Source organism: Mesocricetus auratus, unplaced genomic scaffold, assembly GCF_017639785.1.
Source record: "Mesocricetus auratus isolate SY011 unplaced genomic scaffold, BCM_Maur_2.0 Super-Scaffold_15014, whole genome shotgun sequence".
NCBI classification, from domain to species: domain Eukaryota; kingdom Metazoa; phylum Chordata; class Mammalia; order Rodentia; family Cricetidae; genus Mesocricetus; species Mesocricetus auratus.
Window position 1 is genome coordinate 41,716,694 of NW_024429186.1, and position 17,447 is coordinate 41,734,140.

Sequence of the window (17,447 nt, forward strand, 5' to 3'; positions counted from 1 at the left end):
AAGGGTGTTAATTCCCTGAAGGCTTGGTGCATGCTCTGTTTCTGTAGAAAGGATAAGAAGTGTGTCAAATATTGGGAAGATTTCTAATTAAATTGCTGTAGCTGTAATGTCAGGCTTTGTGATTAGCGTTACATCTGTTTAAAAGACCCAATTTCGTGTGCCACATAAGAGAAAACATATGGAGGCCTTTCCATGTAATTGTTGTGTTTATAGTATTTATTTATGTTATGCTACAAGTTATTAGCACTTGATAGACTGACCTTAGTGCACCAATCTCTAGTTAGAAAATGTGGCGTGGCATAGAAGTAAGATTACTACTGCCTTGACTTTTGGCATCAGTCATCATTAATATCTCTTTCTGACATAGAATCTTTGACTATATGTTACTCCTGGGAGCTGATGAACCTGTAAAAGGTGATAAAAATGTTTACAAGTAGGAGGCATTTTGAATCCAAGGGGAGAGAATCAACATATTATGATGGTCTGCTATGGGTTGAGACTATGTGCTTCACATGTGTTGTTCCTCTAGATGACAATTGGAGATGATGAAAGAAATAATTTTGTGTTGTAAAACTGTTAAATTCTGAAAGTACTTCACATGATGAAACTCTTCTTGATTTTCCTCAAAGATTTCACTGCAGTTACTTTGTTTTTCAGGAATCTGAGGAAAAAAAATACTAAGCTAACTTCTAACTGAAAATATACTTGGATATGCTCCAGGGAAATTTGAGGAATATATATTTGTATATATACAAATGCACATATACTCATATATAGCTGTGTATATCCATTTAAATGGAGCCATGAAGTACTTTTACAGTGCTATGTCAGCTGGTTCCCCCTCTCTAATTATGTAAGAGAGTAGTTACTGTCCCTGTGCTAGATTTTGGGTGTATTGGACTGTTATGAGCTATCTGAATAACTTCTCCTTTAGGAAAGGGATGTGTGGTGTGTCCAGATGTTTTCTCTGTGTGGTACATGCAGATGTTTTCTGTGTAGATGCTTTGTGTGTGTGATATGTGAAGATGTTTTCTGTGTGTGGTGTGCTGACGCTTTCTGTGTGTGGTGTGTGCCGATGTTTTCTGTGTAGAGCTAAGCACACTCGGCTTAGCATTACTTGAGTGTAAAGTCATCTGCTTCTGTAACCACGGTTTAATCATCTCTCTCATTCTCCAGATCATCTTCCGTAAAATTAGTGACGTGAAGAAGGAGGAGGAAGAGCGACTGCGGCAGAAGAACGAGGTGACTCTCAGCATCCCTGTGGACCACCCAGTTAGGAAGCTCTTCCAGAAGTTCAAGCAGCAGAAGGAACTGAGGAACCAGGGCTCAGCGCAGAGCGACCCTGAGAGGAGCCAGCTTCAGGTAGAGAGCCGTCCTCTGCAGAACGGAGCCTCCATCACAGGTACCAGTGTGGTCACCGTGTCGCAGATTACCCCTATACAGACATCTCTGGCCTATGTGAAAACCAGTGAGTCCCTTAAGCAGAACAACCGTGATGCCATGGAACTGAAGCCCAATGGTGGCGCTGAGCAGAAATGTCTCAAAGTCAACAGCCCCATTAGAATGAAAAATGGAAATGGGAAAGGGTGGCTGAGATTGAAGAACAACATGGGGCCTCACGAGGAGAAAAAGGAAGACTGGAACAATGTCACCAAAGCTGAGTCGATGGGGCTGTTGTCAGAGGACCCCAAAGGCAGTGACTCAGAGAACAGTGTGACCAAGAACCCATTAAGGAAAACAGATTCTTGTGACAGTGGGATTACAAAAAGTGACCTTCGTTTGGATAAAGCCGGTGAGGCCCGGAGTCCTCTAGAACACAGTCCAATCCAGGCTGATGCCAAGCACCCTTTTTACCCCATCCCTGAGCAGGCCTTACAAACCACACTGCAGGAAGTGAAACACGAACTCAAGGAGGACATCCAGCTGCTGAGTTGCAGAATGACTGCCCTGGAAAAGCAGGTGGCAGAAATTTTAAAACTACTCTCAGAGAAAAGTATACCCCAGACCTCCTCTCCAAAACCCCAAATGCCACTCCAAGTACCTCCCCAGATACCATGTCAGGATATTTTTAGTGTCTCAAGGCCCGAGTCACCTGAATCTGACAAAGATGAAATCAACTTTTAATATATACATATATATATATATTTGTCAATATATTTAAAATGGTATATACATCTATATACATATGTATATATATATAGTATATACATATATATATTTTCACTTGCTTTCAATATGATGAACACTATATGGATTTTGATATGTACATACTGCATGTCCAGCTGGATTCTGGCCTGCCAAAGATGATTATTCAAAACATAGATAATGCTTGTATATTATGCAGTTGACTGCATGCACACTTTACATTTGTTTATAATCTCTATTCTGTAATAAAAAAGTATGAATTTTGTTAACTAAGGCAATGTAACCTTTGAAGAATCAGGGTCCAACCTGCCAATGTTGCCATGACAAACTTGATCTCAGGCTGAGTATATCGAGCTGTCATTTCTTCACTATTCTGTTTAGTTAAAATTATAGATTAATGTCAAGGGAGAGTTCAGCTTCTGAAGTCGTCAGACCATTTTATGATCTCATGCCATAGGGTATTTTTCTGTAACTTAGTGTTAGGTTCTTTTTCCCTACAGGCAATGTTTGCTCCATTGAAATGACTGTGTTGTTGCCTACATCTGATGCCAGTGTCGGATACCAAGAACTTTTTGCTATGGGTTTTGTGCATGAATTGCATTTCCACTCAATGATACCTCTCCTTTTTAGCATTGTATTAGATAGTAATCATTAGCTCTTATGTAAAGAATTCCCTGCTCCCTCCGTCTTGGAGAACAACTATCATTTTGGGAGCTAACATTATCAACACCATAAATACTCAATTGTTAATATAGTGTATATTATTATAGAAACATTGCACCACAGGGTATAAGAGCCTTTTAACAATATGTTAGATATGCTGATTGTCCAAAGGCAATGAATATTCTACATTTAAATCTCCATAGATTGTTCAAAGGGAGATGTTGAAAGGCTCTTAGCAAAGAAACATATCAAAATTTTAACTGTTAATGATACAATTTTTTAAAAAGAACATAAGCAATTGGACATGTTTTAATTGCACATCTGTGGCTTTAAAAGAATGAAATATAGGTACAGAAATACTGACATGTGATTTTTATTGCTTGAAGAAGTAACACAAAAGTTGTGGTTAACTTATAAAATAACCAACCCAGAAGACAACATTAAGTTGCTTTATTCAGATAACTGCTTTTCTGTGACTTTATTATGGGTACAAATTTCCCTAAGTTTTGGCACACAGCTGCATTGCTGGCATTCTGTTGGGTTGATGCAATAGACCATTATGACTCAGTTAGATCCACTCAAAAGACTTATGGGGCTGAATATTGCAGTCTTTTGGGTAACAATTCCTCTTCTGAAAAAGTGCCTATTGTCAACCAAAAGAGAAGTCACAAATGTTGCACTGTTTATATTTAGGCCCTCAGATGATAACTACTCAAAAATGAAATGCATACCACTCTTGAGAACTCATGGAAGCTGTTTCTTACGACTCCAGGGTGTTTTCTGGAGTTCTTCCTGGGAGTGTGCTTTTCAGTTGGTGCAGGCATAAAATTTAGTATCAAGAGTCAGGAAGCTAGTGTTTGCATTAACCAGAAAATGTATGCCAATCACTTGTGTATTGCTAGGCTACAATATACATGCATTATATATGCCTTTATATGCAGGTGAATATATAAAAGATGGTGACAAAATCAAGGAAATAATTTGCTCTTTTATATCCAATTTTATGTGTTTTCTATTTCCCAGTATCTCTAAAATCATAGAAAGAAGAGCTTTCACAGTCATACTACAGAAGTGTAAAGAAGTAATCCTTTTTAAAGTTCTTCCCATGTTCCTAAGGTATGCCCCTTTGTTCTAGGACTCTTGGAGTGTATATTAGCTACAGTGGGTTACTATTGCTTTCCTTTCCATTACTCAAAATAGACATTTCCATGGCTGTATATCTCTATGTTCTGCTAAGATACATACCTACCACAGGCAAAAGTAAATGAAATGATAGAATCAGCCTTAAAATTCAGGTTTGGAGGGGCCTGTTTGTTTTAACTTTCATACTGTGGAAGATACCTTATCCTTGACTTCTAAGAATTATTGGGTTTCAGAGTGTTTTCTTATTTGTTTAAGTCAAGTGTGACAAATACCTTTAAAGATGAATGGGTGATCAAAAAAACAAGAGCATGGAAATCATTGTTCTGACTTTAGCTACATTCAAAACTAACAGCTGGTCTCAAGCAGTAAGAGGGTCACTTATGCAAGAAACTGTTTTGAAGTGTAATGCATGCCTTTTCATATTAGGCTTCCAAACCTTTGCCAGGATCTGACATCGACTCAGACAGTTTTAGCTAACAACCAACAACATTAGCCATAATGAGATTTCTATCTAAACACATGGTCCCATAGGTGGAAAAGAAGCATAATTGTTTTGAACTGCGCCAGGCCATCGATAGGAAGGGAAAGTATCAATTCCTTATTTGTTTGGTGCAGTTCCCACAGTATTCTTTTCCAGACCCCTGTCCTCTGTGTGCATGACACGATGTGGTGCTGAATATACCCTGCACATATTCAGCAAACATTGTATATAGTTTTACGTTTCCAGATTTTAAAATTCTTCATAGTAGAATTTAGTCAGACTTTAACAAAGGGTGAATGCTTCTTTGCACACATGTGATAATGATACAATCACATTCTGTGTAGCTTCAACCAGCACACAGACGGTGCAGGTTCATTGCAGGACCAGATGACTGCATGTTTTATTCCTACACTGTATAGGTATTCTTGGTGCATCCAGAAATTTTTTTATTATTATACTTCGGGACAATGTACTAATAGGACTAAGTGGATATGTATTTGAAATGCAAACATTTTGCAAAGCAACCTATATATCTTTAATTCTTATGATACTATGAATATGTAAAGATGAGACACTATTCTGGGCAGGTGATTGTGACATAATTGCAAAAGTTGAATGCAAGCAGAATTATAATCTTTACACCAGATCAGGAAGGTTTGCTGACCTGTATCAGGATAATGTTGCACTAAATTTGATTTGGTAGGCAAGAGCTTGCAATAAAGGGCAAACAGAAACCCTAAACGTAGAAAACAACATCAAAGCTCTCAGTGTCCCCCATTTACATGAGTGACTTTAAAATAGTTCAGGAGTAATGGTCAAATTCACACCCAAACTTCATTCTTTAAAGGAAACATTTTACTAAAACCCTGGCTGCATCTCATATTGTGTACAAGGCTACACAACATCCTGAATGTTAAGAAAATTCCCTATAACTTTTTATAGGTCAGATTACAGAGGACATGAGAATGTAAGGCTTTAAATGGTTCCTAGAACAAAGACCTAGTCAGTGGTACCCATTACTTTAATAGAAATGTTAAGTATAACAGCAGACTAAAGTGAAATTTTGAAAAGTAACCAAATTGGAATCCAAATACAAGTCACATTGAATTTAAGGAGATATTGCTTAACTGTGAAGTTCCAGAAACCGTGGGATTCTTTTGGAAAAATCTGTCAACTTTTTGTTTGTTTATTTTGTTGTTTTGTTTTATAAGTTAGTCTGCAAGGAAGTGACTAAAATTGTAAAATTTTCCTTTAAAATTTTTTGAGATTATAATTTAATTACAGTATTTCCCCTTCTCTTTCTTCTCTCCAAACCCTTCCATGTACCCTCCATGCCTTCTCTCCTTAAAATGCATGGCCTCTCTTCTCACTAACTTAGTTATTGCTGAATTTTGTTACCCCGAATCGTTTCTCTTTTTAAAGTCATCTTCTGAGTCTGAGGATGAGATCTGAGGATGACACAATTTATCTAGAGCTACCACACACAGACACATCAAAAATGAGTACTTTCTTAGGTGAGTGCTGTGCTTTGGTATCTCTCTTGGATGTGACTATTACTCCTGGAATTCTGTTGGGAAGGGGAAGAAGAAAGTATGTTTAGATTTCACACATCATTTGGTGCCATGTAGGATTCTGTTTCCAGCTCTGTCAATCTAACAAAATTTAGGTAGTCAGCTGTCATTAGTGTGTTGTGTTTCTATCTCAGTTTTCCAAATAATGAGTACCAAAACAAAGGCCTTAACTACTTCCATGTTCTATCAGGCTTTTCTTTCATGGGAAAACCACATAAACCCTTTGAAAGGCACTAAAACATGCTCATAGTGTTCTTAGTGACAGTGTTTTAATTGAGAAATTGATGGGATTGTTATTGTTAGAATTCAAAAAAGCAGTGTACAATACCTAAACATTTGAGTTTTGATCCAAAGGCTCATTTTGTTAGTGTTTTCTAATTCTGCAAAGAAGCCTCTGTCCTCAGGGCTCCACATAAAATTGTTGTATTTGCTGTGCTGGTTCAGGGTAAGACAATAACAAGAGCACTAACCACAAAGGGAACTTTTTTCTTCAACAGAAGAACATTTATGTTTAAATCTCTCACTGAATTTTGCTAGGATTCTCACCTAACTGCAATTTAAAAATGTGTTTCCAACTATGAGTTTACTGAGAATATTTCAAATACACATAGTTACAAGCATCAAAAAATTATTAGCTTTAAATATCTTTAAAAATTAAGACTTAGAGTCAAAGGGGGTTAAGGGATGGTCAGTCATTGGCCCTGACTCTTTACTATCTAGTGTAATTCTCTATTTATTTGCTAAGGATTAGTAATAGTTATGCTTTGGTCCACTGTATTAGGCCTGTGGCATTACAATTAACATGTGCTTTACATACAGATAAATATTTTCAATCAGTTTGCGCTGAGTAGAAACTCAGGTGTGCAGCCTGGATGCTTTAGCAGCTTACATAAGAAAACCATTATGATTGCAAAATGACAACTATTCCATTTTAGAGTTGTTAACGATTGCTTTAACATTATAGAATATCACCTTATCCTGGACCAGGAAAACAAAGCAAGAGCTAATATTTATCAGAGTCACACAATCAGAACAAAAATGTGGACCAAAGTGCTAAATAAGTTACTAATGCTAGGATGTGTGCATGTGTGGGAGTCCAGATTGGGATTTACATATCCATGTTTGGGAACAAAAAGTGATGCACAGTGGAGGCTGTGATTTAGGTGTCTGTACATTTTTATCATGGTCTTTGGCATTGCTGATGGGTACATTCTAGTCAATTCCAGTGAGTATATACACATTAAAAAATTGTTGCTTTGCTATTGTGCAAGGTTTGGTTTACTTTTCCTTTTATTTTTCTGTAAACCTACATGCAGTCCTCTCAATAAGTAGGTTTGTTATGTCTAGGTTTGCTACTAATTACAAAAGAAAAAAAAGGAAAACACCACCAAAAAACCCAACAAGTTCACAGAGAGCAATAGCAGGACTAGTGAAGCAGAAGAAAAACATTAATACCCCTTTTCTATAGTTATAATCTATATTCCTGACTGGCACACCCCCCTTGAAAGATAAGAGGACAATGTACATGCATCACAAATCTTAAAGACTTTTTAAACATTTAGATAATCTCAATTACTAAACTTAGCTCAACTGTAGGAACTGAATAAGAAATAAATTCAGATACCTTTGTGCAGAGTAGATTCTTCTTTACTATTATTTTTCCCAAGCAAAGAACTGACCCATGAGCTGATTTAAGTCCCCATAAGTAAATTGTGGAAAATGCAGTTTTGGCAAGGAAATTCCAGAGTTCCCCTTCTTTGATGGGCTTCATGTCCTTGATTTCTGCATCTCTCTATTCTAAAGTTTAGATCTTCAGTAAAGTATTCTCAAATTTTACTTATTTTGAAAAAATTATCACCCATAGTTCAGTATTAACTAGGTGTTGTAGTCCTTTTTTGTTAGTCACTATTCTTTTTTTTCTGTGCTAAAACAAATTAAGTTTCCCTACATTCATAGGTTTATTTTTTTATCTCCTGGACTGGACTCAAATTTTCTCATTTAGATCTAGAATGAGACACTCAGATGTTAAGTCAATTAACTTTTAAAAATTAAGACAAAATGGTTTCTCCAAGTTTTAAATACTTTAAACAGCAAATTAATTGGTTGAATAGTGATACTTAATTATTTTCAAAACATTAATGTGTTAAGCAGTACCCTTGTAAATTATGATTAATAGCTTTATGTTTCAAAATATTTTATGCTCAATAGATGCTTCTTAGTCATCTGAGAAGGGACATGACCAAAGGTCTTGAAACAGGATGGAATTCTCCCACACTATCATTTTATCTTTTGTACTTCAAAAACACTCAGGAAGACACATACACACACACACACACACACACACACAGAGAGAGAGAGAGAGAGAGAGAGAGAGAGAGAGAGAGAGAGAGAGAGAGAGAGACTGTGAGAGAGAGCATTTCCATGTTTATCTTTAGTCTTTAGACTACTAAAATTGATTGAATACTGAAGTTTGGCATGTTTGTGAATCTGGATGAAGAGAGAATAGGTTATTCCATGGGAGTAGAACATGTGGTTGGCTCAGGAATCAGAATTTTTAAAGTACCACCCATGTGTCATATATCCTAAGAGTACTTGTACACTTTCTAACTTAAGATTTTCTGTCTCTTGCTTCTTAATACAAGGCTATTTGAATGCATTGTGAGGGTCAGAACCACTGAGGGCTTGGACAGTAAAGCAGAGGCATGCAGGCTAGCTGAGATAAATCAAATCCCTGTGCTTCTTTCCCTTTAGATATAGGAGTAAGTGAGTGTCAATTAGGCCCATATATATTGAGTATTCACTGTACTAATCAATGTATCCAAATAATCACATTTAATTCTGCAACACTCCTCTGAAGGAGAAGATTAAGTAGGATTGCAGTAGCCAATTAATAACCAATAAATCAGTAAAGGTGTTATTCTAATACAGGCAATTGGACCTTAGAAAAATGTCTTCCTGCATTTCCCAGGACATGTACAGTCAAAGATTCTCCCAATAAAAATAATTTAAAAACTATATCCTGAAATGTAAATGCTTGACATTCCTAGTCGCCAGAGTAAATGGCAGATGCTGATAATTGTTGGGAGTAAAATCTGCCATGATTTAAAAACTGAATTCCCCTCCACTTCTCCCAACAGCTGACAGGCAACAGTGGGATAAACTGGGAAATGTAGTTATAAGTAAGAGACAAATGTAGCACATCACAAGTGTGAATATTTCATGTAGGCTATCCAAGATGAATTTTCACCTAAGAAAGTGTATATATGCTAAAGAAAGCAATAAGTGTTCAAGATTTTCTTTATTTAAAAATATTTTCTGGACTCTTTGGGTTTTAAATAGGGTTTTCAAGCCTTTTAATTGATTATATTGGTGATTTTTCTTGCCAAACCACTATTAAATGCATCTTCCAAATGACCTATTTCTGCTTAGAATGGAGTCTTGTGTTCTCATTCTCAAATTTTATGCTCTTGTGTGTGTGTGTATGTGTGTATTAACTTTTAAAGCCAATATATATATAAAATTTTAAAGCAAATTAATATATATATTTGCTTTAAAATTAATTTTCTCTAATGAAAGGAGTTAACATCTAAAATGTGACTGATTTTTTCTAGCTTTTGAAATGTTTGAAGGTAGTGTCCTGAGAAAGCAAAACACAGAGAAGACATCACCACCTCACTGTCCAGGAGTCTCAATCCAAATTACCTTGTGGATGGCAGGAGGTAGAGGGGACTATGACTAGCTTTATGCCTAACTGGGAGGAACCCTGGGAGTCTATCTGAAGCTTCTCACAGTTAGGTCACTTTCGTCTTTGGCATTTTCATGTAAATGAGGTGCTAAATGTTCACTGTTAACCTGTGCTAATTGTGGCATTTGGTTAAAGAACACTGCCAAAATGCTACAGGGTATTAGGAAGAATACAGTTGCCTCTTCAATGATTCCTTCTCATGTGGTATCTTTATAAATCGTTTTTGCTTGGTTAATTTTGAAATCACATTGTTACAATCATGGTTTTGATTTTAATGACACATTATGTGCTAGTTTTAAAACTTGTCGGTTATTTGGGACTTTTAACATGAGAGGATTCTTTTCTACCTAATTCCAAGTTTATGATTTTGGCTTCAACCCAGAAGTCCAAGTCCCTAAAGTACCTGGGTAGTTGGTTTGCACCTTGATCAGATGATTTCCAGAGGATGCATTTATGCAGAATCACCGGCTAATGAAGAATTAGCACAGACAAGGTCAAAAAAATCTTACTCAATGTCTGAATAAATCAGACTGAATTTTTACACTTAATAACTGATGAAAATGACATTATCAAGTATTGTATCCTTATTCTCAACTAAATTGTCTTTGATGATGTGAAATTGAGCCACCTACTCCCATGGTGAGGTACTTCACTAAGTGAAGGCAATTGAACAGTGTCAAAAGAGTTGGTTCTAGGCTCTTCCAACCAAAATGTTATGAAAATATTCCTGATCATAGCTGAGTTGATCAAGTAGGAAGACAAACTAGTCAGCAAACTATGCAAATTAGAATAATGACTCCCTTTTTTAGCTTTGTGTTGAAGTTTGACTGAACTGAGTCTTTAATATTGGTCTAATATATCTCATAAGAGTGGATTATTAAATAAAATCTCAATGTCCTTTATTTAAAAGTCAGTTATTTAACATATGTCATTTCAGAAAGCTTAGAGGCAGGGACTGCTTTTTGACCCTCTGGGGGAATGCCTTCTGCTGTGAGTCTGATCATCTCCATCAGTGACATTATGATGTTAAGATGATTCAGTTTTTATAGTGGATCCACTGACTTCCTCTCTTCAGCAGCTTCCTTCCATGTCAAAGCTCATCACCGTTAGAGGGAGGGAAAACTCATGTTTCACCTAAGAGATTGACTTCAATTCTCATTATCATAATGGATACTTCCCTCCCTGGTGAAAGGGCTAGGGTACATTAGACAGTACATTAGAATCATTTCTATCCCAAAACTACATGTTGTGGTAAAAAAAAAATCAGTTAGAGCTAGCAGTTGTTTCCTGTTGTTTATTGAGATGGCAGTGACTTCAGGAAATGCTTGGTATTCAGACACTATCAAATTATGCATATCTACGATATAATGAAAATTATACATTTCTTTTGACTCTATGTTCTACTGACTTTGTGTACACCAGTGATACTATTTTGTACCCTATTATGGAAACTCCTGACTGACTTGCTACAGGAATTTATTTTTTCAAGTACTTAAAAATGTTTCTGCCACTGTAACCATACTTGTGGATATTAAAAATGCTTCCTAAGGGTTAAATCATTGGAAATATTTGGTTTCTGTATTGACTAAGGAAATTTAATTTTTGCATTGACTAATGAAATAGGTCAACACTTCATGGAAGTTATTTTTAATACCAGTATGCTAAACAGTACTTGTCTATAGCTTTCAAAATTTGGTTCACACTAGGCTGATCATGTTTTTCAATTAAATCAAGATATTGCAGTGTGTAATATAGAAATTTTGTATGTACTATCGACTTATTGCTCAACTGCTTAGAAGTTATGTGAAAACATCTTAAATTGGAGATTTTAGGGTCAAATTTGAATGCAGTTGGGAGGTTTGTCACAATTTTGACTTTATTGAAAGTTTGTTCTAAAGAAATCATTGTTTCCAAAAATGAATTGGCAGGTGGAAATTCTAACCCAAAATAACCCTGGGTTTTAGCACAATAAACTGTATTTCATCAGGGAGGATTAACTTTGCTTTTTTTCACACTTTATTTAAATGTGGATATTTTTTCATGATATAAAATAAAATGTGCATTTTATGGAACTTGTTTGAATTAGTGAGTCTTTCTTGGAATTTTGAAATTGATTACATATATGAAATGATTCCTGTGATAAAAACACATGGGAATAAGTTTAGGGATGTGCCTTGAAACCTGTTATTGCTGTGATAAACATCATAATCTAGCAACTTGGGGAGGAGAGGGTTTATTTCTTCTTACACTTCTATCACTAAAGCAAGCCGAGGCAGCATCTATCACTAAAGCAATCCAAGGTAGAAAACGGGAAGCAGGAGCTGAAGCAGAAGGCCTGAAGAAGTGTTGCTTATAGGCTTGCTCCCTATGGCTGGCTCAACTTGCTTTCTTGCTATACCTCCCAAGGCTCACTGTGGCACCATCCACGGTGAGCTGGACCTTCCAGCATCAACACAGAACATGTCCTATGAATATACCTACAGGCCAATCTGAGGGAAGCATTTTCTCAGTTGAGGTACCCTCTTCCCAGATATCCTAGTTTGTGTCAAGTTGACAAAAAATAACCAGCACAAGAAGCCTTTTAATATTAACCTGCCATCTTAAACTTGTGCAGTATTTATGTCTGGATTAGTATAAGTAATAAAGCTTGTATCATAGCTGATGTCACAATGCTGTGCTCCAGTAGTAAATTTCTCTGATCTGAGATTATCAGATCTCACCGTGTTATGAATAAGAGCTAATGATCTGATCTAAGTAGACATTGTGATATTTTTTAAGTTGAAAATAAAGCTTATTTTATTTTGTATTTCATAATCCTATCAATGCATTAGTAATTCTTCTAATAATATGACATTGTGGAGATATTTTAAGACATAACTTGGAACAAAATGATCTTCTCTTGCTTTTCATATAGACAGAAAGGCTGGTTCTAGCCTTACTACAAACAGTAGCAAAATAATAGAGGAAGAGTATCGCATATAACACAATAATACATGAAGTGTCACATAAAAACTATTTTCTGTTTTCTAGTTAAGGAAACAAGAGTTTCTGTATCGTGTTTTTGAAATTGCCTGCTTAATTTATAAAGCAACGTGCTGAAAGGAGAGGTAATGATGCACTGTCTCTGCTGTGAACGCTGCAGGATATGGATGGGTCACTCTAGTTAAATCCCAGTAATCCACCAGTCAAGGCTGCGATGATCACACCTACCACAAACTAGCAGATAGTAATCCCTCTACCTTTGTCCCTATTTCCTTACAACATCCCCCAAGGATAGCATTAAAACAACTCCTGATGACTAATAACTATACCCATAAATGAGTACAGAGCCCAGTCCTCATTAGAGAAGCTACTCCTTAGCAGTAGATGGGCATTGACATAGAGAGTCAGAGATTATGGAGTGCTTAGGCCTGAATGGGATGTCTATATTACATCCCTACCCTCAAGGTTCAGGGACATTTATGTGGAAGAAGAGGAAGACAGATTGCAGGAGACAAAAGATGGTATAAGTCTTCAAGGAAATAATGGTTTCTAGACACAATAGAACAGATACACGTACGAACTCTCAGCAAGTGTGATAGCAAGACCAAGGCAAGCTCAACCCAGACAAAATCCCAGCGTGGAGGAATTCCTACCTGAAGAGCTATTGACATACGATTATTGCCAAGAGGCAAGTCTGCTGTGTTTCAGTTTCTACACTGTCCATCTTTACATTCTTGCCCCAATTTTACCAAACAGACAAAAGGAGGAAGGGAGTGACTCAGAGCAGGAGTTCTTGCCCTGCTGCATACGTATGTTCCTGCCCTTCTCGTCCCTGTGGTTTTCCATTGTGTTACTAGCAGGATTAGAAGAAGAGACACTCTGCAGGTAGTCTGCAGATTCGGGTAGCTTTCAGGGTCCCCTGCCTGGAATGAGGAAAAAAAAGACAGAGTAAGGGAAAGTGTTCAACGATCACAGTCCCCAGGAAAACCCCAACAAAATGGAGGCGTGGGAGGTAGGGGTTAGGAGATGCATACAATTTTGGACGTCAGTTGAAAATAAACTTTGGTACTGGTGGACATGTTAGAGGTGTCTTTCTTTTGCTTTCTGGAGTGTACATTACTGTTTCAGTAGCCTGAAGTAAGTTAGGGACAGATGAAATGAGATAAGAGAGAGAACGTTCCTTAAAGGGTAGTGTGGGCTATCTGGAGCTTCCATTGATTTTCTTAGCAGGCAAGAGAAGATTTCAGACTTACTGGGAAGGAGCAATAAATATTAATAACGTGCACTGACACTCAGCCCTGAGGAAAGCTGCAAGTTCTCTCCCCGTATGCACAGAGAAAACTGGACAAGTTCAAAGTTAGCTAAGACAAACCCAATAGGTCCCTACACACACACACACACACACACACACACACACACACACACACACACACACACACACACCTTCCTTCCCCTCTTACACTTCAGGTAATGCATTAAAATGTATTAACATATTGGCTACATAAAAAATAGCTCTGATTTTATTAAATAGAAAAGTGTTGCAATATCTTACAAGATTCCTAATATATATACTATAGGGTTTGGGTATTTATAGAATGTGTCCTGATTTAAAATTCACAGCTACAAAATAAAATTCCAAAGTTCAAGAGGAAGAATGAGAGACAGATGCACAGAGGGACAGTGTATGTGTGTGTGCATATGTGTGTGTATATGTGTGTGAGTGACAGAGAGAAAAAACCTAGATATTGAATTAATATAGAACTCTCACCTAAATTATTTAAGCAAATTATATAAGCATGAGTTACATCATAAAGCTGAGGCTGACAGTCTGATATGTTATGTTTAATATGACACAGGGACTGCTGTATTACATCTGGAAGATGTCTGTCTATCTGTCAAGATTCTATCTTCTGTGCTTTCACAGCTATTTTTGATATTCCATTGATTCATTGTTGGTATGGAGATCTTCATTATTTTATATGCTGTGTGTGGATAGACGGGTGGATGAGTGGGTGAATGGATGGGTGGTTGAGTGGATGGATGGATGGATGGATGGATGAGTGGATGTGGATGCATGGAAAAGTACAGCAGTCAGATAAGTTCTATCTACTTTTATATATAATTCTCCCATCAAAAGAAACAAGGCTTTAGGCTACTGGTGATGAGAAGCTTCCCTAACTCTTACCTAGATTGAAACTGTCTGAGATGTCTTCAAACTTAGATCTCTGATGCTGGGTCAAGCTTTTGCTCTTTATTTACTTATTATCTTAATATTCAAAATAATCCTTAGATCTAATTGAAACCTAGATATTGTATTAGTGACTATAGAAATGAAATAAGTAAATAATTAAAATTACTTGGGGGAGATCTTTAGGAGTTGAAGGCAACTCCAGAAAACAGTGTGATTATAGGACCTTAAGGTGTTGCATTTTTCTGAAGTTCCTGAGGCAGGAAATAATGCTAAGATAGACCCAGCACACAGCTTGCCTGTTCATAAATATGGAGCATTTCAGTTCCCAGTACTGCCTCCTTCATTTTTTTTCATGGAGATCTGTGTGGAGAAATCACACAGAAGCACAAAGCTCAGGGCCAGGCTCTGATGATGTAGACAGACAGGATTGTGTTTTTTCTTCTTTCACAGTAGTCTATAGTGTTTAGAAGTTTAATTCTAGTTGCTGAAATTAAAAGTTTTGGAGGAAGATTTTAATTTGCAAAACATTAGCATCATCAAGTCCTTGGGGAAGGAGTCGATTGCTTGGTCTTCTCTTTGTATTCAAGATGAATGAGATTTCATAAATCACAGCTGTCTGAGAATGTGCATCATAATGCCTCTCGGTCTATGTTCTGCCTTGATAAATTTTTACCATGTATGAACTCAAAAATAAGTATAGGCTCTCTTGCTCCTAATATACACATTCCACTCTGCCGTACCTCTCAGAGGAAAACACCTTCAACCTGGCAAATTTCTTGCCAGGTGGGCCAGGAGCACTTACCAGGCTTCCTCACTCTTCTCAAGCATATTCAAGCTCATCATATTCTTCCATGAAACCCAATATTTTCTATATCCCCTTGTGACTAAAAAGCCAGTCTCCCAAAGGCCTTGATTCTTTCTTCAGAACAACCCTGCTGTAGGCCTCCATGCTTTGTGTCCTCCATTCTCCAGACTGTGAGTATACATCACCAAGGGATTGTCATTGACTTAAGCTGTCCAGAATTTTATTTGCAGTTTGGTCATTTGTCATACCCTTATCAATGGCGTGACTATCAAGCTATTAGAACACAATGTTAATTTACTTTGGTCAAGGGATTATAATGTATAGGTTAAAGGATTATAATGTATAGCAGTCAATAATTGTCATCAAACTTAACAAATGCATGTCTTTTCACTTTTATGGAATGCACAATGACTTTGGTATACATACACACGTGTACATATATACATATATGGAGATACAATACACACATATATATATATAAATATATATATGTGTGTGTACATACACACACACACACACACACACACACACACACAAAGACCTGACATCAAGTAAAGTAATGCATATTGCGTATAAATTTTAGATTCTGGTTTTGGATACATTTCTTTAATTTCAAAATGAAGTTTATTTGTTCAGTTTGGGTGAGTGTGGGCATGTAGTGAGACTTAGTATGTTACCCAGCTGACATTGCCACCACTCGCCGTCCTTGGTGCTGAAGTTTGTTAACAGCATAATGTAGCCCTTTTCTTCTTGCAAATGTTTCCTCTAAGATTTTTCACTTTGGAGAAGACCTCAGCAATCTATGGGGCCTCGGGTACTATATCAGTATTTATCACTGGCATATGAATGGACTTTGGGAGCCTATTCCACATGGAGGGTTGCTCCCTCAGCCTGGACACATTGGGGAGGGGCCTAAGCCCTGCTGCAGATGATATGACAGATTTTGGAGATTCCCTCATGGAAGGCCTCACCCTCCCTGGGGAGCAGAGGGGGGAAGGACTGGGGGATTGGGGTGGTTGGTTGGGGGCAAGGGAGGAGGGGAGGGAGAGGGAGCTGGGATTGACATGTGAAGCAAGCTTGTTTCTAATTTAAATTTAAAAAATAATAAAAAAAGATTTTCACTTTAAATGTCATGTGAATCAACAGGTATATAGTTACCTGAACAGTTCAATAGTGACAAACATGGTACTTCTTCAAACTCTAAACATTCTTTTGGCTATTTCAAAGTGGTTGAATTTGTCATCAATACTCATAGTTTTTTTTCTAGGAGATAATTTGCATTTTCTTGGATCATATTTTGGTTACAACGGGAGCTGTAGTGTTACTGTATCTATTGGGAGTCACTGAGTATCCTGTAATATATAGGAGAGGCTTAATGCCAGTGAATATCCAGCCCTATGTGTCTAAAGAGCTGAGATTGAAAACCTTAATTTAGAGCAAATGTAGGCTGCTTTTTCTATTCAAACGATAAAAGCTGTGTTGTGGTGAGTGACTTGTCCGTGGTGGAGACAGTGGCTGTCTTATTCTGATGATAGTCTCTGAGAATGTTTCAAGATATAGTACCAAGAATCACCAATAGCAGCTGGGGCAACAGCATAGCAGAATCAAAGTGCCCATCATTTTCAGCTTCTGGATAATGTGCACATCCCACGGTCATGGTCTTCCCACCTGTCTGCAGTCAGTTATGATGAATCAATAGCCTTCACTGCAATTCTCTAGCC

At 37.2% G+C, this 17,447-nt stretch overlaps 1 protein-coding gene across 2 annotated transcripts in view; it reads left to right on the forward strand.

Moving 5' to 3' along the window:
• Positions 1 to 11,820, forward strand: part of Kcnh5 (potassium voltage-gated channel subfamily H member 5) — a 316,006-nt gene extending 304,186 nt beyond the window's left edge. For both annotated transcript variants that reach the window (XM_005072763.4, XM_040742923.1), the window contains one exon: positions 1,177 to 11,820. In XM_005072763.4, coding sequence (XP_005072820.1) covers positions 1,177 to 2,124 — 948 coding nt within the window. In that variant the 3' untranslated portion in view covers positions 2,125 to 11,820. The remainder of the gene's footprint in view (positions 1 to 1,176) is intronic.
• Positions 11,821 to 17,447: the final 5,627 nt, after the last annotated feature.